Consider the following 21,467-nt stretch of genomic DNA (forward strand, 5'->3'; position numbering starts at 1 on the left):
CGTAAGTTTGTAGATTCTGAAGGCACGTATATGTCAAATTATTAATTTAAGAAGATAAATACAAGAATTATCGACTTCGGAGTTCTACACATACACGCAATTTTGCCTTTGCCCAGTTTATATTAGCTACGACGCTTAATGCGACTGCGTTTCCCAGGGGACACGTAGGTGGGTAGGAATCGATTTCGGGAAATATGGATAGATCACGGGAATCCGATTCTCCTAAAAATATTTTTTCTGTTTCTTCTTGAAGTGAATTAATGAGAAAAACAGAAAAAAAATCTTCAAAGCATATATTTTCTTTTTTTTTTATTTTGTATTATATATTTAGTTATATATATATATATACTTTTATTTTTTTTTCTTTTTCTTAAGCTATTATCCAAATAGAGCTTAAAAAGCTCAAATCTAGCTCAATTTTTTTATATATTTAAAATATTTTTACAATTTTATACATCATGCTAAAACAATAGGAGGATCTTCATTTTTTTTTCTTTCTAAAAAATAAAATTAAAATATTTTAAGAATACTAATACAACTTTGAAGAAGCACAATAGTAAATACAGATCAGGTGGTTAATTGGCATTCCATAATTGATCTGACCTAAATGATTTTACATAACTGGCCAATTCATATATATATATATATATATATATATATATATATATATATATATACTGTGAGGATCTCCATGTTCACCAATAACAAGTTCTTAGTCTAAAGCTTATATAACACACAAGAAATGAAGGTGAACATAAAACAAATGTTCTCCATAAGATTGACAAAATCCTCTCATCTAAAGCTGATGGGAAGGCAAGAAGGCCAACACAAAACAAGAATCACACAAAGCATCAGCTCAGAACACTGTAAAAGGAACGGGTGTAGAAGGAGTTTCTGCAATCAGTAGCTCCCTTTTTCTTGGCAAAGATGCCTCCAATGAGAGGAACGATGGGCTTCCTCTTCTGCAGCTTTCTCTGTCCTCTTCCACCCAAGTCATGCTCCATCCTCCCAAGGCTAAGCGCTTGAGCCAGAGTCGGTAAGTACTCGCTCTCCCGGATGTTATCCTCTCGCCATCGATCACTTCTAACTTTACAGGGCTGGTCTTCGATCGCCAGGTTGCTCGGTTCCGCCTCAACTGCTTCGATCTCTCTCAGTTTGGACATGCTCTTCTGGAGCTGGAGACAGAGGCTCGCCACTGCTAGCTTTGTCTCAGACTGCCTCTCCTTCAGCAGCTTCAGTTCGCACTTTGTCTCGTGTAGTTCGTGCTCCAACTTCTTGAGCGCGTTGAGAGATACGAGCTCGTCATCTCTTTCATGAATGAAACGGGCGGTGGAAGACAAGGAGGGCGGCGAGGAATTTGCTGAAAGGAGAGGCTTCGGAGGTGGCAAAGAATAGATCGGGGAGCTTCTGATGATGTCGAGTTTGGCAGACGAGCTGGTCTTGTGAGAATTGACATTGCCTGTGAGGAAGCGTTCCCCGAAGATTTCAACAGCCTCCTTCACGGATCGAAATGGACTCGTGGTGTCCACCTCCGCGCGCTGGGAGACCATGGTGGCGGGAGCATAGCAGTGCGTAAGAACGCAAGACAATTATAGAGTGCAAGGAGGAGACAAGAGATTGCTTCAACGACATGTCGATGATGAGTTGGGTTTCTTGGCGTCCACTTCAAAGGCACACCAGAGGGCTACCAAGCATTGTTTCGAGGAGAAGTAAGATCTGGAGAGAAGATGACTCTTGAGCTAAAGCTTGCAAGAACACCTAATCTCAACGAGTAGAAAGCAGGACAGTACCGAAGAACCAGAGTTGCAAAGGAAATCTGAAGATCACACATATCAGAGAGTAAAGATAGAAGTAAGCATACGACATGGACAACTCGAGGACCCATATTTGATTGCTTCCACCAAATCTTTTTGGGCAAACAAAGGCAGGGAGACACGATGAAGTCCCTAAAGATAACTGCTAAAGAATGTGGATTAGCTTTTGGCTTTTAGATGGCTAAACAATGCATTAAATGAAGCCTTTCAAACTGCTCGACGAAATGCTTTCATGCTTTATAGCACTTGGACCAAACCATTACCCTCCACTCCACTTAATGGCCGCGCTCCTGCTTTGCTTTGGTTTGGCTTCATTGCCCAAACGGCTACTTCTGCCCCCTGCCGGGTCCCGCCATCACCAAACGCACCACCCATGAACGCCATTAATCCCCCGCTCTCACATGCACCGATTATGGCTAATGGTGGTGCCTGTCAACAGCACAAGGAGGTTTCAGGGAGAGTAGAGAGCAAGCAATGGATGATTTCAGCTTTCCCACCATCACAGCCGATCAAGACTCGCTCCGCCAGCTCCCCTTCCCCCACTTTGCCGCATCCCCCCTGTGGTTCTTGTCCTCCGTCGTCGATTGCCGGAAAAGCTCCTCGTCCGCCGGAGAAGCATCGCTGGATGCTGACGTGATGAGAGGGGATCTCGAGGCGGATAGCGCCGGCGGTCGGCTTGACGAGGAGAAGATGGACTTGCTGTGGGAGGATTTCAATGAAGAGCTTGCAAGGGTGTCGTGTGACCGGAAAAGGATGGCCAAGGAGGGGAGCTCGAGTGCGTCAGAGCAACACTGCGTGCGTGCATTGAAAGACGCAAATAGCGGCGGTCTGATTCATCGTAGATCGCCAAGTCTGATACTGATGGTGAAGGTGCTAAAGAAGCTGTTCTTGGTTCAGCGAGTCGTGTCCTCCAAGAAGCAGTCACTGTGCTCAGCATGAGGTTCATCACTCGAGAGGAAGCACACCAGTCCCAAGTGAAGACAGAAGGTGAGATGTATGTAATCCATGTTTCTAATCTTATACTCTGGTGGTTGATCTTGAAGGAGTACGATGAACTATGCATCTGTGACGAATTGCTAGCTTGTAAGAGAGAATTCCTTCCATGCTACTCTTCCCTGAGTTGTATGTAATCCATGTTGTCTGGAGTAGTATTAGCTCTCACTTTTTGCCCTTCTGTTCTTGCAAAGGACGACTGTACAAAGCAATAAGGACATCCAACTACCTAATGAATGAAACATAATATGCCCTTGGACTGTTGTTAGATTCAACATCAAACCAATCTTGTTTGTCTTGATAGGTAGGAATTAGGTTTCTTTAGTTGATGTGGGTAAATGAATTGAGAGGGAGTTGATATTCCAGTTTACCTCCCTAATCCACTTGTGCTACTGAATTCACACTAAGATACTGGTTAGGTGGATGACACCATCATGCTTTTTCTCTTGATTCATAAAGTTAGTAATATTTGTTTAAGCCTGACAGCCAAAAACTTCCAACATATTTGCTAAGGGAAGCATTTTAAAGAAAGAATTTACCCAAACAATCAAGACTCTGAGAAGAGGAGAACCACAGAAGGGAAGCAAAAAAAAGCTAGTATTGTTTATAGAATGAAAAAGACTGTGTTCTTTCTTAGGTGGACCTGTAAGTGGCCTTCAAAGAACTATAAGCTTGGAAAGAATAAGAAGTGTCACAATTATTGCAGGATGTAAAAATATTCAAGGTGCATCACAGAAAAACCAAATCAGGAACATCTTGTTTTGGTGGTGTAAGATCCAACAGGTTGGCAATTTACATGCATGTTCCAACAACATTAATATTCGGATTTTTTGGGTCTACACAACATGATTAACAGTGTCCAGCATCATTCAATGTATAGAAGGGTAAGAGACTCAAAAACCTATATAAATAAAGTTCATCTGTGCTCTCCAACAATTATTTCTGTATACCATGAAATTACTATGACAAACTACACATAGTTTAAACAGTTGTTTTATGGGCATGCAAAGATGACATACATGTCATTGCAATTTACAATTTACTGGATGCAGCAAGATACTTGGTATGTCGTCCCTGAGCTAGTAGCTTTCCAGTCCTCTTGTTCCTAAATTCAACTGAGGCAACTGCTACTGCCTTTCCAGCATGCAAAAGCTTGCTTTCCATCTCGATTTCTTCCTGGAAAAACAACCACCATACACTTACAGAGTACTTTACAGTTGGAAGCTGTACATACAAGACTATACAAATGAATTTACTCATTGCTCAAGAGAGGAGAAAGAGAGAGACAGAGTAGTCATTTTCTCCTGCAATCCCCTAATAAGAACCATGATCCATAGAATCACAGAAAGCTGATCATCAAAAGGAAAAAAAAGAAAGAGTTCTGTAATGATAACCTACTCATCAGGCCTTTTTTTAATTATGCATAACAGAAATTTTCTAAGAACAATCTAAGGCAAAAAGTTTATAAAGAACGAGGCTTTTTTTCATTTACTCATAGGAATGACAACAGTAGTGACAATTTGTAGGAAAGCAAACCGAGACATCATGACCTAAAGCATATGGAAAAAAAATCACTCTCATTCAATACATACGGAATAAGGTTTCATATGTGCCAATAGAAAATGAAACCATGATAGCACCAATTACGAAGCCTTATCATCGTACCCACACAATTCGTCACTCCACGAGTATTCAAGATGCATAAATATATATACAAAATATGTAGTGACTAAGAATGATAAAACAATTTATAGCAATCAACAAAAGCTGAGAAAATGAGATGTGCTACGTCACCGATAAAATTATAAATGGGGTGTTTGATATAATGCTCATGTATATTCGTGTCTTTCGGTTTTGCTTATGTTTTGCACAGCATGTAAAGAGCTGATAGTAGGCTTAGCAACCTCATTTTGATTGGTTTGTAAATAAAGATTATATCATATGAGTATTTGTGAGCTAATTCGGTCTGTAATTGATCATTTTGGACCCTTTGTTATGCGATCATTCAGAGTTTATGAAATTTACATTTACTATAAAGTATTTGTTAAAATGGTTGCTTGTGGATCCCGAGTGAAATATTTTTTTTAACCCGTTTTCTCTTTTGTAAATTGTAAGGGACCATAGGAAGTTTCGAGGAGGCTAACGTTCGCGAACGAACATGCAAGGGTGCCGCACGACTTAGGCAAAACTAGATAAGTTCGTAACATTTGGTATCAAAGTGGGACAAGCACACATAGAAACACTTGGCATTCAAACGTGGGGGATCTAGCGGGGCTGCACTGAGGGCAACTAACATGTGCGACCGTTTAGAGGAAACGGGCATTGAGATGTAGTGAAAGGAGTCGCTTAGAGAAACGAGTATATGAGAATGACATTCAAAGGAATGGCCAACCCTTCGCGCAAGAGACACTATGAGGACAAGTAAACTAGGAAGAATGCGTAGCGCACAAAGGTTGGGATGGCTGCGTTTGAGCTGCGGCTCAATGTTGGCAACCATACTTAACGGTGCTCAAGGCAAGCACGGCGCTTGGTAAAAGATGAGACTGTGCAAAGTGGGATGGGTTGCTTAGCGACCGAAAGAGTTGTGCAAAGCTTACAGAGGTAAAAAGAATTGCTAACTCGAAGAATTTGGTACTTATGCAAGGGCTTGTATATGAACGATGGAATGTTCGTGGCTATCCCAAGGCGACTAAAACTCGACGCCATAGAGCAGTGAAACTTTCTCTTCAGCATGAGAAGAATACGTCTGTAGGAGACTAAAGTGTGCAGCAAGTTCAGCATGTTACTAGGCCTTGAGGGGTGCAGCGGGAGTTGTATTGGCGAAAAGTCGTAATTTGACAAGTGTGTTTGCAAGGGCAAAACAATACACAGTTTGTTCAGCAAGATAGAGTAGTCCAAGAGGATGATAGTCTCCAAAACTTCCAGAGAAAAGGATACGAAGAGAGAAGTTGCTCCAACGAGACAGATATCTAAGAGGAATAAGTCTTGATTCTCTAGAAGGAGAATCATATGCAACAGACTGTACATGTTGAGGACGAGTACCTCAAGATAACAACTCCACAAAGCTCAACGAATCGAGCAAGCGACGAGGAGTCATCGCATGATCTCGAAAGATATAATGCGTTAGTGGACGCATTGCGAGATCAAGTTGGGGAGCGACCCAAGGCAACACAAATGAAGGAACACTTGAAGCCGATATGGAGATCGGACTCAACAGAGGGCTGACTCGTGGAATGGTAGGTGCGAGGGTCACCATCAACTCAATGCAAATCGAGGAGCAGAGCAACTTGAGTATAACTTGTTGAAGTACTCGAGTCGCATGAAGAGAGTTAGCATAGAAGATAAAACATGGAGTGGAGGCATGAAGATTTCCTTGGACAGAGGTCAAGGACATGAACTCTTGTAGAGGCAAGAGTATAACTTGTTGAAGTACTCGAGTCGTATGAAGGGAGTCAGCATAGAAGATAAAACATGGAGTGGAGGCATGAAGCTTTCCTTGGACAGAGGTCAAGGGCATAAACTCTTATAGAGGCAAGAGTGGGATCATGTTGTTCCATGAGTCCCTTATTCTGATGGAGCAGACTCATCCTGCATAGTGCTAAAGATGAAGGGAGCTTCGAAGCACATACACCTTATCTCGAAGAAGCATTTTATGGAGGAACTAAGACGACTCTCAACTTGTTGAGGCGGAGTTGGGTCAAAAGGCCTTGGCACAAGCCAAGAGGACATAGAGGCGAGTACTCTTGAAGAATATGCCACAGTGCTATCATTCGAGTTACCATGAAGTAAGCGGTGCACAATGAAGATTGTGTTGGTGAGGGCAAAGGCCCAAGATCCAGACAATGGTGCACCAATTTCAACGAAGTCAGTGGACTTCGAGAGCTGCTAGGCGACAGATTGTCCGAGAGCTGTTCTTCGTCAGGGTGTTGACCCGAGAGCGGGTGGACGAAGGTTAATTGCCAAAGGAGCAAACACAATCGGAGGTAGCAAAGGCTTTGCGATGTACTAATAAAACCCACACATGGAGAGATCGCAGCCCGAGTTCATCCCATAATGATCAGAATGCAACGAAGATGTGACTAGGAGACGACATGGTGTAGTGGATCATAGTGGAACAGTTTGAGGCAATGTAACACACACGAGACATATCCCATGAGGAACTAGGTCATATAGAGGTATGATCAGGAGCTCTACTTCGATAAACAACATGATGACAAGAAGAGCTATGGATTCAATAAGTGAATGTCATGGTACCGCAGTGGCAGGTCTTCCGTGCGTACATCAAATTTTACATCAAATGAAAGCCTTAGTCATCAACATATGGGGGTTGTGTACCACCAAAGAGGAATTTCGAATATAAGTACTAGTGAGTCCCATGAGAGGGGAGACTTGATCATTGATTGGAGCAGCTAGAGAGTTGGACTACTCCAAAGCTCATATTCGCTCAAGGGAGCCCGACAAGTCAAAGGACATGACCGAGTAAGCGAACGTTGTTACCAAGGAAGCTAAGGAAAACAGAATCGATGCAAGAGTGCATGACCAAGGAACGAAACAGGTAATACGTGGTGTTGTACCTTTGCTACTCAGAGGAGTAGGCGGTATAGATGATGGAGAAGACGGTACAATCCCAAAGGCGACCAAAACTATTAGAGATTTGCTCCAAGTTGGGGTGAAATTTTCTTGCATTACAGAAGTTCGATAACATTAAGAAGGTGAATCACAGTAGCTAACTCAACGCAATGAGTGCAAACACTTCGAGTGCTTCAGAAGTGTGAGCAAAGAGTAGGCGAAGGCTAGTAACCAACTCGATACATAGAGTACAACCCTCGAGGAGGTAGGCGAAGTCAAGTAACCTTTGTCTTTTCAACTCTTAAGAGAATGAACAAAATCGAGTACCTTAATTCTCTTATCTATCCAACAGAGGAGCTCTACACAGGTTCAAAGACCCTTCGAAGAAACCTAATGAAAGACAATAGTTGTCAAATTCTCACCAATGGTGATCGGTGCTACTGAGAGTAGATTGAACGCTTCATTTCCCAACAGAATGTCAATAGAAAACGGAAGTAATACGAACCTGCTTGGAAATGACAACTAAGTGACAAAAGAGTCGATCGACAAATTTTATGGAGGAAGGATCTAAAAACTTTAAAGTCTGTGAGGCGATGCTCATTAAAGCTTTAAAAAGCATCCACCCAGTTCAAGCGGCATAAGACATTTGAGAGACTAGCGCATACCAAGGATGGTCTTTTCCTTCATATGAAGGATCCGTAGGAACCAACATGGATCAACACAACCAACCCGACCTCACACCAGAATCAAAGTCATTGGTGAGTTGAATCAGCATGATGAATCGAAGTTCAAATACTCAACAATAGCGGCGGAATGCAACCGGGAGCCAAAAGGAGCATTACAGTTGGAGCAGAAGATTAAAGACTCAACAAAGGCGAGAAGATGCAGTGTCTGCAAAGGCTTCAACGAGGATGTCGAAGGAATAAGTGGAGGAGAATGTCATGAACAAAATTGTAAAAGAGGTGTTTGATGTAATGTTCATGTATGTCTGTGTCTTTCGATTTTATTCATGCTTTGCACAACATGTAGAGAGCTGATAGTAGGCTTAGCAGCTCCATTTTCGTTGACTTTGGTTGCCACTTTGGGCTTGTAAACAAAGGTTATGGTTATACAAATTCGATCTAAAGTAGGCCATCTTGGACTCTTTGTTGTGCAACCGTTCAGAACTTGTGAAGTCTATGATTGTAATTTGCATTGTCTATAAAGTGTTTGCTGAAATGGTTGCTTGTGGATCCTGAGTGAAATATTTTCTTTAACTCATTTTCTCTTTTCTAAGTTCTAAGGGACCATAGAACGTTTCGGAGACGCTGACATTTATGGATGGACACACAAGGGTGCTGCACAGTTTAGACAAAACTAACTAAGTTCATGATATTCTACAAGAAGAATAAGTTTTACATACCTAAATTTCTTCATAACCAATACCAATTATCAGGTAATATCTCTTATGCCGCAAGATTTCCATGGCATTCCACCATGAAACGAATGCTTCCTTTGCAACTCAGCTCTGACAGGAGAATATGACTTGCTCCTTCAGTTACAAAAGGGAAGTGTTGGGACTAAATTTTACATCAAAGCCACCATGTGTCATAGAAAGCCTTAAAGAAATTGGGGTGTAAACCCCCTTCAATCTCTTCCAAATGCAAATACTATTGTTTGTCATCCACCCTTTTCTATTACCACTTTTTCATCTAGAATAAGTTCATCTATGCTTTCTTTTGACTACATATTCTATCTATTTTCTGGAAAAAATAAGTTTCAAACAAGGCTATAAATCCAAATTTATCTATTTGCTGTCCTCTTTCATGCTTGAACAACTTCAGGTTTTAATTAAAAGGAAAAGTTGATTGATGATAAGTACGAAAGTGTTTAACAGCCTTGCTTAAAAGAAAGAACTTGGCACGATGAAACGGAAATCGATCTTGATTTTATAGATAGATGACACTTTGCCGAATGCATATACTTACACCAGTAAAGGCGGGATCCAAGTAGGAGACGTTGATGTCCAGCGAAACCCCAGTGGTCGGAAGTCCAGAGCTAATTATGGCCGCAGATCCAACCACATCCACCAGCGTCGCCACGACGCCACCATGGAGGACGTTGCCGGAGCTCTGCAGATGAGCGAAGAAACAAAGTTAGATGGATATACTCGAAGGAGGAAAACAGGGAAGTGGGAGGTGATGGCTCTCCTACGCTAAGGCGAGGAGGAACGGCATAGGAGCATAGGACGCGGCCGGGCTCAAAGAGGTCGAGGCGGAGGCCGTTGAGGACGAGGACGTCGAAGAACCGCGCCGGGAGGGCGGCAACGGCATTTCCGGCGGACTCGGTTAGGTATTTCTTCACCGCCTCTGGATCCATCATATCCTGATCGGTGCGGCAGCCCCGGTGGACGGTGGTCGGCGCACGGCACACGGCGGAGAGGGATACGATGTTCGAAAGATCTTCTGTTTGAGTGTAGGATTAGAACGCCAATTAATCCCCTACACGAAAACTATTTTATCCGATATGACTTACCAACACTTCGTACCTGCATTATGATTGGAGGATCATGAACTCACAGTTGGGCCCACAAAAGGGCAGAAATTGAAGGCGCTGTTATCGTGGGACCAAAAATAAGCAGACAACAAACACATGGCCTTTCTGGCTGACGCCGCGGGCAGCTCCGCCACCCACTCCGACTCCGGCGCCGTTGCTGCGCTGAAAAAGGTGCCATCTTTCGCCCCAGATTCATAATTTTCATCATGTTATTAAAAATAAAAATGAATACACATGAAGAGATGTACGTGAGAACCTTTAAAATGCTAATATTACCTTTTACAATGCAAAACAAATGGAAAAAGCTGTATTTTTTGTACATACATGGCTGTGCTGATCCACTGTAGTTTACATTATCATAGAAGAAGAAGACTGAAAACTAGCTCTTCCATTGCAGTAGAATGCATTGTTTCCACCAGGAATCAAAGAGTTGCATTCCTGAAGATGTCAAGCATCTCATTCCTTCCTCTGATGGCCTCCTCGAACACCTCATCCACTACTGTGCCGAGCCTCTCGATCCCCTCCTTCAGCTCAAATGACCTTGTTCTCAACTTCTCCAGACCACTGAGGAAACTATGGCTGTTCTTCTCCGCCGCCTGTAACTCCTCGACTGCCTCGTTCACCATCTCATGCTCGACCAGAGCAACTTCCCGACCGATGCCGAGGCTCGAAATCCGTGTCAGCATCTCCATGCACTGCTGTAGCTCAGGGATCGATGAAGTCAGCTCCTTGTCTTCCATATTAACCGGAACAGGAGAAATCATTGCTGAAATCATAAACCATGACAAGACTGTCACAGTGGTTTTAGCAGCAAGCATCACGATTGCCATGTTCTTGTCGTCTCCTCCATTTCCTCCGAGCAAAATTCCACCTTTAGCTAGTCCTAATCTTTCCTTCTCTATTCTGAAATCTAAAATTTCCTCATGAGCTTTCTGTAATCTTTCCAATCCGAACTCGTTGTCTTCGCTTAGTTTATGGACTGCGAGCTCTAAAGCCATGCGAGACCGGTTGATCCCGGAAAGTGCAGACTTCATTGAGTTGCAGAAATCTAATAGAGACGCAGACTCTTGCATGTACTGATCAAACCAGTCTTCGGCTTCGTACGAGATCGGCAACTCAGATTTCTTCAGCAGGGCAAGGAGTCTCACCTGCATCCTCTTCAAGACGCTCATCGCTTCGACGAACCACCTGAGGGAGATGGAGTCCTTCGCCAGCGACAGCTCGAGCCCCTTGAGGTCCTCGGTGAGGGAAGTGCAGAAGGTAGAGGCATCCTCTGTCAAAGGGGTAGAGCTGAGCCCTTGACACCTTAAGCATGGTAGAGCCGATCCTTCCATTTCCTCGGAGATTGTCCAATTCCTGTTCACCCAAGAAGCGTAAGGCAACTCTCGTTGTTCCCTTGCATGATTGTGAACTGCTACACTCGCATTTACCTGTTTTATCTCGATGAATGAGGAGAAGGAACAGTCAGGATACGTGAAGCTCAAGAGCTTCGAAGTGAAGCAAACAGAAGAGTAGGAAGAAGAGTCACGCAAGAGGGGAATCCACTATTAGCTTCCTTCAATTGGGCACAACAGGCTTCAAAAATATCTGCCAATAACACTTCTCCAAATCAGTATATAAAAGAATAATAAAATCCAACTGCGAAGACTGGAAATAAATAATTATTCTAGATAAGTTCTCGATCAAATCTAGGTAACGTGAAAGATGATGCATCGTTGACTTGGGAAAAAAATTACGTGTAGATCATCTGGCAGTCAAAAGTCAATTCAAAACTTTGTGTTTGAGAGCTTATCCTTGACCCGACTTATGATTATGAATATTTCTTGTCGTTGGCGGAGCACAAGAAACAATCTTTTATGATCTAAAATACAAGTCATGTACTTTAATTGGGAATAAGCAGTGCTTTGTAGCAAGGAATCAATATGTATTGATTAATATTTGCTAGTCCAATCAAGATCAGTATGGAAACATATAGTTCGAGATATAACTTGATGCATTGAGTCTCATAAGTTATCAAAATTAGTACCTGATTGATATTTAAATCTTATCCTTCTTATGCAAGAAAGGAGGGGCAGCTGCACGCAAGAACTGGTTCTGATTGAGATAAGAACCCATTAAAACAAATGAATGAGAAGAAAAAGACATTGTTGAAAGAATACATGCATTCTGTTCCGTTCGTGGAAGAGAAGCAAACTCTATATAACATGGTTGACCCAGTTTCCTTGGTTCATCTTCTTCTTCCTATAAGAAAACAGATGATAGATGTGATCACAAGGCCAGTGGGAAGGACAAGAAATATTCTTCTTGGAATTGAAGGAAAACAGCTACAAAAAATATGATACAAGGAAGTCATATGAGAGTTAGGAGATTTCTTGCATACACAAAGAAAAGGAACATGCCAAAGTTGCAAGCTGCAATGGCCTAAAGTTACCAATGATAACAAAGAGAAATATGTAATTTATATAGTAAGGAGGTGATAATATTAGCACCTTAAAGTGAAAATTATGCAAGACGGTTGATCAGATGAACAATATATATGTGTTGTACAGCAGCATTCTGCCTCCAGGTTTGCTGATCTGGGATCTTTCCCCCCCTGATACACCAACAATAAAAAAGATAAGAATTGGTAAATGGAAAAAGGAAAATACTATCGCAGCTTAAGGGATAGAATATATAAAGAACCTGAGGTAGGGGAGATATTAACAAAAGTTTTAAGTTAAATGTTAGTAAAAACTCATGTTAAGGAAATCTGTGGTATACGTATTTACTGCATTCACTAATTTTGTACAGTCACTTGTCACAAGGTGATCTCAGACATCTTTCACATAAGCAAACACATGCTGTGCCACGGTATAAAATGTGTTTCCAGGGTTTCAACAGCAGTGATAGACCAAAGACAACCATGTTGACAGCAACTCAAAATGACCTTCAGGCAATATCTTCTCAAGATTGATGCAGAGAACATGAGAGCAAAAATTGAATAACCTTTTTATGTGTTTAGTTAATGCTGTACACAATCAGAATTGCTCCAGAAATATTCAGTGGTTAGTACTCTCATTGAAATTTTATTTTGGTATGTGTCACCAGAACAAACAGCATCCATAGTTGATGGCTAACATCATTACCATCCAACCAATGGACCGATCAGTGAATTCTGTGCATCTGTTTAGTTGCCCTTGAAAACTGTTTGATAGGGTGTTTCATCAAGTTTGAATGCATGAACTTATTGGATCACAAACTCCATCCCTAATTCTCAAAAATATAAACCTTATTGAAAACTCCACTCGGTTCAATTTTCCAAAGTGGACGGAAAAAATCATATAGGTTCCACTGAAGTTGGATGATTTTAAGCCTTGGTTGAAATCCTGTGTAATACAGCCAAGCAGCTCTAGTTATGATAGCTTATGTCCCTCCACTGTCATTTTTAATTCTGATTCCCTTGTAAGCTTGCAGTGCCTCTGACAAAAAAGTACCCAACTCTTCAAATGTTGGAACCAAACCAGTTGGCAAAATATTGGAAGCAGTAGTCTGAAGTCGTTCTAAAGTTTCCTTATGTATTGCTCGCTTCTCATCCAATCTCTGTTTCATTAGGTCCAATGCCATCAAGGAATCATCATGGTGCTTCAGACCATCATTAATGTCGGACACCATCTCTAAATGGTCTATCTGCATAGCCTGCCAAGATTTTAGTTTTCTATCATAAATTTGTGACAGGTGCTCTTCTTCGAGTCGTTGGTGCTGTTCCTCATCTTGAATCTCCCATACCATGTGGACAATTTCCGTAAAACCACGCATTGTTTCAATAACTTTTTCTCCTGAAACACACTTAATTGCATGGTACCAATCATTAGATATGACAAATACTGATGGAGCACCAATTCTAGTTGGGGACAAAGGAGCAGGTCCATCAGGTGTTAGCTCCTGTTCTTGAGGAAGCCATTTCATTTGCCATCCATTGAGAGCTTCAATGAATGATTTCTGGATGCTGATCCAGTCATGAAAACAATTGCACCAGTTTAGGAGTTCCAGCTCCAATTCCTTTGTTACCTTAACAGCAGACTTCCATTGGCTTGTGGTTTTCATCACTAAGCTATGTCTTTTGCAATCAACTAGAGCTTGCAACTGCTTTTGATGGCAATCCAGCAAAGATGTCCACATTCTTAAAAATCTGCAGTGAGGATAATGCAACTATTGAGCATGTACTACAACTAGACAAGACTACTTGAGAGTCATCTATAGTCAATCAAGTTGATAAACCAAGAATGTATTTCTACTTATTCCCTGTATATAAATCGCTATGAAAAATGCCATCGTATAACTTCAAGCACTGGTACATTAAAGATTTGTTTTCCTTCTCCTCTCTTTTCCTTCTGATCATTGGCAAGGTGATCAATATAACAAGTATAACATTTGCATACCAAAACTAACTAGCATAAAAGGCATAGAGAATGTACAAATATAGAACATATAGGGGCAAGGAATGACTTTGAATATTCCATAGACTAATCATTGTGCCAATTGCAGATCATAGCATAAGAAAATCTTTGGTTTCTGGTTCCTATCATACTAGTCTCACTTTAGAAGAAACACTAAAGTCAAACTTTCATTATATAAAACACTTCAATTTTAAAGAAAGAGTGGTTGGTTTCTTAATTATTTCCTAATTTAATTTTTAAACCAACAAATTGGTGTTGTCAATTAACTATATGCTAATTGACAATGATTTGATAAAATAATCGTAATTAATAAATTAACTACTGATCTTAAAGTATATGTTGATGTAGTCCTCTACATCAACATATAAAATGTTCATATCAGAAGACTAAATTTGTACTAGGGCCACCAACTGACTTTTAGGATTTAAGCAGTTCAGAAATCACATGTTACCAAAAATCCAATCCATCAGATCTCTGTATATCAATAACTTAATTTGAAAAGCATCATCATCAAATGTAAGCACATAAAAGGATCAAGAAAAAAGAGTAACATTTTAATGCAAGCAAACTATGCACTATATGAAAAACTTCAAACTTTCATACCCTTGGATTAGTTCGATAAGTTGGGGCTGCAACTCCTCACCCCTTATCTCATGAATCCTGCTTGAGAAAGCACCAACCGATTTGATGATGATGCTTATTTTTGTGCGCAGCTTTCTTACTGATGCCCAAGTCGAATCAATTTTGTAGTTCTCTGCCCCTCTATCAACTAAATCCTTCAACCGCTTGTACTTCTTGTCATAGCTCACCCGTAGTTTCTCTTCATCCTAAATAAACCACCTAAGCAATTTAACATAAATGTTGACCCCCACAAAGCATCAAACTATACAGAACCAATCATGATCCTATATTTTTTACTGTCATTCAATTTGTTGAAGGAAAAAAAAGATTGACAAAAGATTATGGGTCATCATTACCACAAGAGACAAGCATATAATATAGTTTAAGTATTCGCCCCTGAAGTTAAGGTTCAGTATACTAATTATTTACATGTTAATATTGGTAAAGGTATAAGTCTGAGTATTACCAATTACTCAAAAATCAAATGATTTTCACACAGGACTTACTGGTACAAGTTAAGCTTAGAATATTTCCAGCGACACAATAAATTGAATATGTTAAATTAGCATGAAATTTTGAGATTATAAGCATGATTCTGAATAATCTACTTCCACATGAGTGTCCAGTAATTAACATTTATCTGCCACAGTCTCACAGCATATCCGTGTAATTACATGAGCACCATGAAATTATCTTTTTTTTTCTAATTCCAGTTTCCTAAGTGTAAAGTTTGATCCATAATCTTCTTTTTTTATTCTACATCAACCATGGAAAATGGGTTTCAATAGAGCTCCTGTATTCACATAACATATATTTGTAATTGCATCTATACATGATAATTATAGCTTGCTCCCAATGTCAAAAGGACTGTGTGTGTGTGTTTTTTTTTTGGGGGCGGGGGAGATAGAGAGAGAGCAACTAGCATGTGTTCTCGTTTGGCCACTATATCGAATAAGTACTTCATTACTCATCATTGAGAGACCAGCTGGATACATTTTCCAAAGTTCTCAAAAACACGAGAGAATAACCACTCTCTCATAATTTAGATCAAGGATACAAGTCTCAGTCCGAGACCTGTACAAACTGCCCCTGGCTTAACTGGGGTCCAAACATGGTATGCCGATGTACGGTGTACTGGTCAGCACAGACTAAAGAGATAAAGGGAGAGAAGAGGGGAGGAGGAGGAGAGGAAAGGAGAGGGACAGGGACAGGGAGAAGGAGGCTGATGAGTCAGGAGGCCTACTGTTGACATTAAATATTATAAAAAGGTTCAGTTTTGGACCAGATGGGGCCATTTGAAGGAGGAGAAGGAGAAGGAGAGGCTTAGAAGAAGAGAGGAGGTTGAGGAGATGGAAGGCCTGAAGTTGTCTTCACTCTTCAAAACATTATATATATATATATATATATGTGTGTGTGTGTGTGTGTGTGTGTGTGTGTGTGTGTGTGTGTGTGTGTGTGTGTGTGTGTATGTATATATATATATATATATATATATAAATATATATATATATATATATATATATATATATATATATATATATATATACATATGTATACATATGTATACATATATATATATATGCATACATATATATATATATATGCATACATATATATACATATATATGTATACATATGTATGCATATGTATATATATGTATACATATGTATATACATATATGTATGTATGTATATATAGATACACACCCATACATACATACATAATCAGTTTTGAATGAACCGGACAACATTGCTGAGTCTGAGTGCCAGTTCCTGGTTGGATGGACCAGCAAATCCTAGGTGGTCCATACTGGTCTGACCCATTTTTCGAACACTGATTTAGACCATAAATAAGTCAAGCACTATTCCATCAAGCTCCCAATCATCCTATGAGGCAGTGTATAACCAATCCTGAGCAGGGTCATGTAGCCACCTAATCACAGGTATAAAATGTGTAATCTAGCTAATTTTCTTTAAGTTCGCAAGGTAAAAAGTTAAGAAAGACTGATTCTGGATGAGAAAGCCTAAAGAAGATTTGTGACCTTCTCTATACTTGTAAACTAAATATGACTGTTTCTTCCAACTTTCAAACTACTGATATGTCATTTACCTTCTGTATAACTGGACAAAATGTACCATAATACTTGTATGTTTCTAAAGTATTTGAGATGAATCATTAGAACATTTGATTCATAAGTCAATCATTTACAAGACCTGATATTTTATCATATCCCTTTATTGTTATTCCTCATAACTTCCACCCTTTGCTCAACTGTCATTTTTCTTTTACAAAATGGATTATTTAAGTAAGCCAACCTAATCGTTTTTCAATAGCAATAAATTGCAATTGGCAAAAGATTATCCTGTTGTAGATCAACATGTTTCACATGATAAGTACTAACATCAAATAGGCTAACATGTGATGGTGAACAACTGCTAAAGCATATTGAAGAGCAGTATTTAGGTGGTTTCTTGTATACAGATTTGTACCTTTACATCTTTGTAGAGTTTCTTCTCCCATAGATACAACTTCTCCAATGTTGATGAAATGTTGCTAGACCCTGTAGTAGTGTGGTCACTTGTCATGCTAGCTTTTCTGCTTATTGTTGTACTCTCAGTTGAATGCCGTGACCAATTGAAAGAAGGATATGATGATAATGGCAAATGCAGGGTCTTAGGATCCAAAATCCTGGAAGATATGACTGGAACAAGATCCATAAGATCCACAAATTGCATTTATTTTAGATTAACTAGCCTCTTCAAATGAGATTCTTATAAAATAGCGCTAAGATGAATTTTAATGATCATGCACTAAATTTGTAGCAATATTACAGTACAGAACTATTGAAGGAAATAAATACAAGCATCTATACACAATAAGGAAAACAGTGAGTTAAGAATCGTAGAAGAAATTTCAAAATGTAAATATAATGTGTACCTCAAAATGTCATGTGTGACATGGGAAAGAGAATTTATAACAGCATGAGGTCTAAAAATATTTTTAACATCTACAAAGAACTATCTTGAAAAGAAAAGCATTATAAAAGCACCAAGAACCAAAAACACAGCAGATATTGAAGAGATGATCTCGGTCACCTATTTTGAACAAATCAAAAGCCAATTACCAAATGCATGAAAGTGATGCATTTCTCACCAAAAAGCTTACAGTTTTATACAGAAGACTGTATAACTAGGAGTTTGCAGTTCAAAAAGAGGTTTATGGCTAAATCTAGTTTGGCAAGTGACATATGATTTTATAATTTCTTTCGACTCAACAAAGGCATCCAATGAAGTGAAACCTAGAGACAGATGGACTTTTCTATAACAAATATTTATCCCTTGATGAACCAAAATGATTCTGTCATAAATGCATAGAACAAGAAAATTTGGATGAGCCAATAATATAAGAAAAATTGCTAAATGTGCTATGCAGCCTCTTTACAGTTACATTTGAGTCTAAGGGGCACTAGAGTGATTCCTCTCCAGAATCAAGGAACCAATTAGAAATTAGAACAGCTATAAACAAAAAGTCAAATTCAGCCTCCTAAAGGAAGGATTGTTTCCTTAAATGGATCCCTCCTGCTACTATGAAGTGAACAACCTCGGTCAAGGTAACTTAAATGTTAAAATAGCTATTCATTTGATCCTAGGGCTTCCATTCTGAGCTTCATTTTGCAGGATTTTTGTAGATGGCATGCACAGCAAATCAAACAAGAGATAACTGAACCAAATAAAAAACCCACCTCTATACATTTTACTACTTCTTGATTGGTATGGCAACTTGCCCACCTCAAGCATCCTTGACACCTCTTCACCACAACCAGCAGCTGACCTAAAATGTTTCTTAATTTCCCGAGCAACTTCCATCACATCCTTCGAACCTTTAAAAGACAGTGGTTCATCAATATGTGCAGACAAGGGTTTATCACCACTAGGCACACTCTTCTCTGTATCATACGATACATCCTCAAATGTCACCCCTTTTTTCTTCCTGATGGATATGTCATCCTCTCCACTGCTTCTCACTTTACTGTTTGGTGAACTGCTCACACTCACTTTGTCTGCCAACTCAATGTCACCAACATTGTCATCCTTTCGACCAATTTCTGGTGTGGAAACTGTGTTTGAGCTTCCAACGACAGGATTCTTCCTTCCTAAATCATCCATAACCACCTTCATCTGCTTCTTTGCCTCCGTTGGTTGTGCCTCTGCTTCCTCTTCAAGGTCAGGAATTCCTTCCTGCTTGCGCACCTCGTTTATATCAGGACTGCTCACAGAGAAGCGCACACCATACCGTCCTCCGGAGTAATCAGGAAAGAATCCTTCATAGAAATTGAACGGATCGAAAAAGTCCCAAGAAGACGTTGCCGGAGGTGGCGGTGGAGGGGGAGTACCAGGGGCAACCGCCGGCACAGAAGGATCCATCCTATCCTCTCTTTCTTGCAGCAGAGATGCTATCGGAACACCATAGGGTGGATAGCCAAATTCATACCCATAGCCATCGTACGCAGAATTCGACCAAGGTGGAGTCAGTGGATCCTGGTAGACCACAGTGGGGATCGCTGTGGATGACCTCATGAAAGAAGAATCAGGGCTCCGAGGCCTAAATCGCTGACGCGGAGAAGATGACTCCCCCCCTTCAGCACCATCATTGCCGCTTCCGTTCTTTTTTCCAGCTTCACTTCCTACCCCGCTTCCGGCCCGAGGGCTCACCTCCTCCGACCCGGACGAAAGCGGCAAGTGAGAGCCCTCCGGCGATAGGGAGTGCGAGAGCGGAGTCGCGGAAGAAGAAGTCGACGCAGCCGCAGCGACGACACTTCCGCGGACGGAACCAGGCTTCCCCTTGCTCTCGGAGGAGGGAAGGACGAGGACGGGTGATGCCGGCAGCGCGGAGGCCGGCGCCAGATCCTCCCAGACCAAGCGGTGTAGCGCGTCCCCAACGTCGGCGAGCGCCCGGAAGTAGGCGGCGTGGGCGGCCGCGAGGGCGTATCGTAGGTCCCTCGCCGCACGGATCAGCTCCACCCGCTCCCGGCACAGCTCGACCGGCTTCGACTCCGCCGCCGCCTTGGAGGTCCCGCATCCCATCTCCCGCAACCGAAGGCCTCAATCGCTTCCCCGCCACCCGCCATCGCACCCAGACATGGACGAACGCAGTCGATCACGAAACCCTAAACCCAGGTCGATCGTTTCCCGGCCGCCTCTTCGTCTCCGTCCCGGAGAGCTCTCGGCTCCAAATACAAAGTAACGTCCACTTCGTAACGGTTGAGTTACGTGATAACGTGTTTATACGAGGCGAAGGCGCAGGCGGGGCATCGGGGCCCGTAATCCGAAACGGGAATCGAATCGGAATCGGAAACGGAGACGGGGGAGGGAAAGTAACGGTAATGATCGTGAAGCGGGTGACAGACAGGCGGGCGAGAAGAGGAGACGCAGAGGGCGCGAACGGGGGACACAAAGTTATACGCACGGACGCCAATCCATGCGATTTCTTTTCCGATACTTACGGTCTCACGCGTGTTTACGACTACCCCCACGAAGGATCGACGAAGAATATTTTGTGGGTCCCATGCGGCATGAACCGGTGGAACGACGGGTGGAGTCGGTCTCTGAGAGTTGGAACGGGCAACTAGACCGGAAGGGCGAGGCGACGCCTCCGCGGGCGCCACGTAACGGTGCCGTCCTCGCGCCGGTTCGGTGGGGGCTAATTCATCTGCGCTTTCCCCAAGGATCGCGTGGGGCCCACCGGGGCTACAGCGGGGCCCGCAGATCTATGAGCCATGGAATCCGACCACGAGGTGTCGGCTTCTGGAAGCAAGACGTGTGGGTAGGGTTGGGGTTTCGACAAGGCAGGTCCTGCTTGGAATTGGAGTTACGCTGGGGTTTGACTAGAATATATATATATATATATATATATATATATATATATATATATATATATATTCTCTCAGAAACACTATAAATTCTCTCAGAAACAATCAAATGACCTTTAATTTTTCTATGGGACGGTCAAGTTCTGTTTCCATTAGAAGAAGTCAACCACCGTCCTCTCGTCGACCTCGGTTTGACCAAAAGGATGTTGAAAAGTCGTCGTTTGGAAAAAAAAGAAGGCGACATAAAATCGTTCAATAGCGTGGAAAAGATTGAGGAAAGAAAAAAAAGGGTTGCGTTATGTTGGTGTGAATGTTTGGACTGGACACAGAACACGAGACAAGACGATCTCAAAAGGTCAAACTGACAGCAGCAATACAATATATTCTTGCAGTCAAACCCTCTCCGAGGATCAAAAGACCTTTTACGATGTTCAAGATTATTTTATTGGAACACCTGAATAGTTTTATATAATAAGTTTAAAAAAACTGCTTTTGAAATATATATTTTACTTCCATGGTAAGATAAAGAAAAAAAGATTAGCAAGCAATGCAATCAAGTAAATTTTGCATAGGCAATTTACACAACATATGTGTGCAAAAACAAATATCCCTGACTTTGAAGGACCTAT

The 21,467-nt window shown here is 41.3% G+C and overlaps 4 protein-coding genes across 9 annotated transcripts; all 4 read right to left on the reverse strand.

The window, feature by feature from the left end:
- Positions 1-685: 685 nt before the first annotated feature.
- LOC135624617 (WEB family protein At1g75720-like) lies at positions 686-1,823 on the reverse strand. Its single transcript, XM_065128420.1, has one exon. It carries the CDS (start codon positions 1,548-1,550, stop codon positions 852-854), a length of 699 nt encoding a protein of 232 aa, XP_064984492.1. The 5' UTR covers positions 1,551-1,823; the 3' UTR covers positions 686-851.
- A 1,861-nt stretch (positions 1,824-3,684) lies between these two features.
- Positions 3,685-10,043, reverse strand: LOC135582660 (uncharacterized). Of its 4 annotated transcripts, none has more exons than XM_065128424.1 (4): positions 9,904-10,043; positions 9,570-9,817; positions 9,344-9,487; positions 3,685-3,983 (listed from the first exon to the last, which is right to left on the reverse strand). In XM_065128424.1, the coding sequence occupies exons 2-4, from the start codon at positions 9,735-9,737 to the stop codon at positions 3,840-3,842; spliced, it is 456 nt and encodes a 151-aa protein (XP_064984496.1). In that variant the 5' UTR covers positions 9,738-9,817; positions 9,904-10,043; the 3' UTR covers positions 3,685-3,839. The 4 variants fall into 4 exon arrangements, with proteins under 4 accessions (XP_064984496.1, XP_064984495.1, XP_064984493.1 ...); XM_065128423.1 differs by having other exon boundaries at positions 9,570-9,820; XM_065128421.1 differs by having other exon boundaries at positions 9,570-9,820; positions 9,891-10,030.
- On the reverse strand, positions 9,938-11,335 carry LOC135624616 (protein BPS1, chloroplastic-like). Of its 3 annotated transcripts, none has more exons than XR_010491750.1 (2): positions 10,236-11,335; positions 9,938-10,073 (listed from the first exon to the last, which is right to left on the reverse strand). XR_010491750.1 is itself a non-coding variant. In XM_065128419.1 (1 exon), exon 1 carries the CDS (start codon positions 11,243-11,245, stop codon positions 10,334-10,336), a length of 912 nt encoding a protein of 303 aa, XP_064984491.1. In that variant the 5' UTR covers positions 11,246-11,335; the 3' UTR covers positions 10,103-10,333. The 3 variants fall into 3 exon arrangements, 1 of the variants encoding a protein (XP_064984491.1); XR_010491749.1 differs by having other exon boundaries at positions 9,950-10,089; XM_065128419.1 differs by lacking the exon at positions 9,938-10,073 and having other exon boundaries at positions 10,103-11,335.
- Positions 11,336-11,346: 11 nt separating this feature from the next.
- LOC135624615 (nitrate regulatory gene2 protein-like) lies at positions 11,347-20,384 on the reverse strand. The gene is made up of 6 exons (XM_065128418.1): positions 18,712-20,384; positions 17,459-17,670; positions 14,951-15,174; positions 12,401-14,079; positions 11,938-12,152; positions 11,347-11,498 (listed from the first exon to the last, which is right to left on the reverse strand). Exons 1-4 carry the CDS (start codon positions 20,051-20,053, stop codon positions 13,314-13,316), a joined length of 2,544 nt encoding a protein of 847 aa, XP_064984490.1. The 5' UTR covers positions 20,054-20,384; the 3' UTR covers positions 11,347-11,498; positions 11,938-12,152; positions 12,401-13,313.
- Between the last annotated feature and the right edge of the window lie 1,083 nt (positions 20,385-21,467).

This window comes from Musa acuminata, chromosome BXJ2-10, assembly GCF_036884655.1.
Source record: "Musa acuminata AAA Group cultivar baxijiao chromosome BXJ2-10, Cavendish_Baxijiao_AAA, whole genome shotgun sequence".
NCBI classification, from domain to species: Eukaryota; Viridiplantae; Streptophyta; class Magnoliopsida; order Zingiberales; family Musaceae; genus Musa; species Musa acuminata.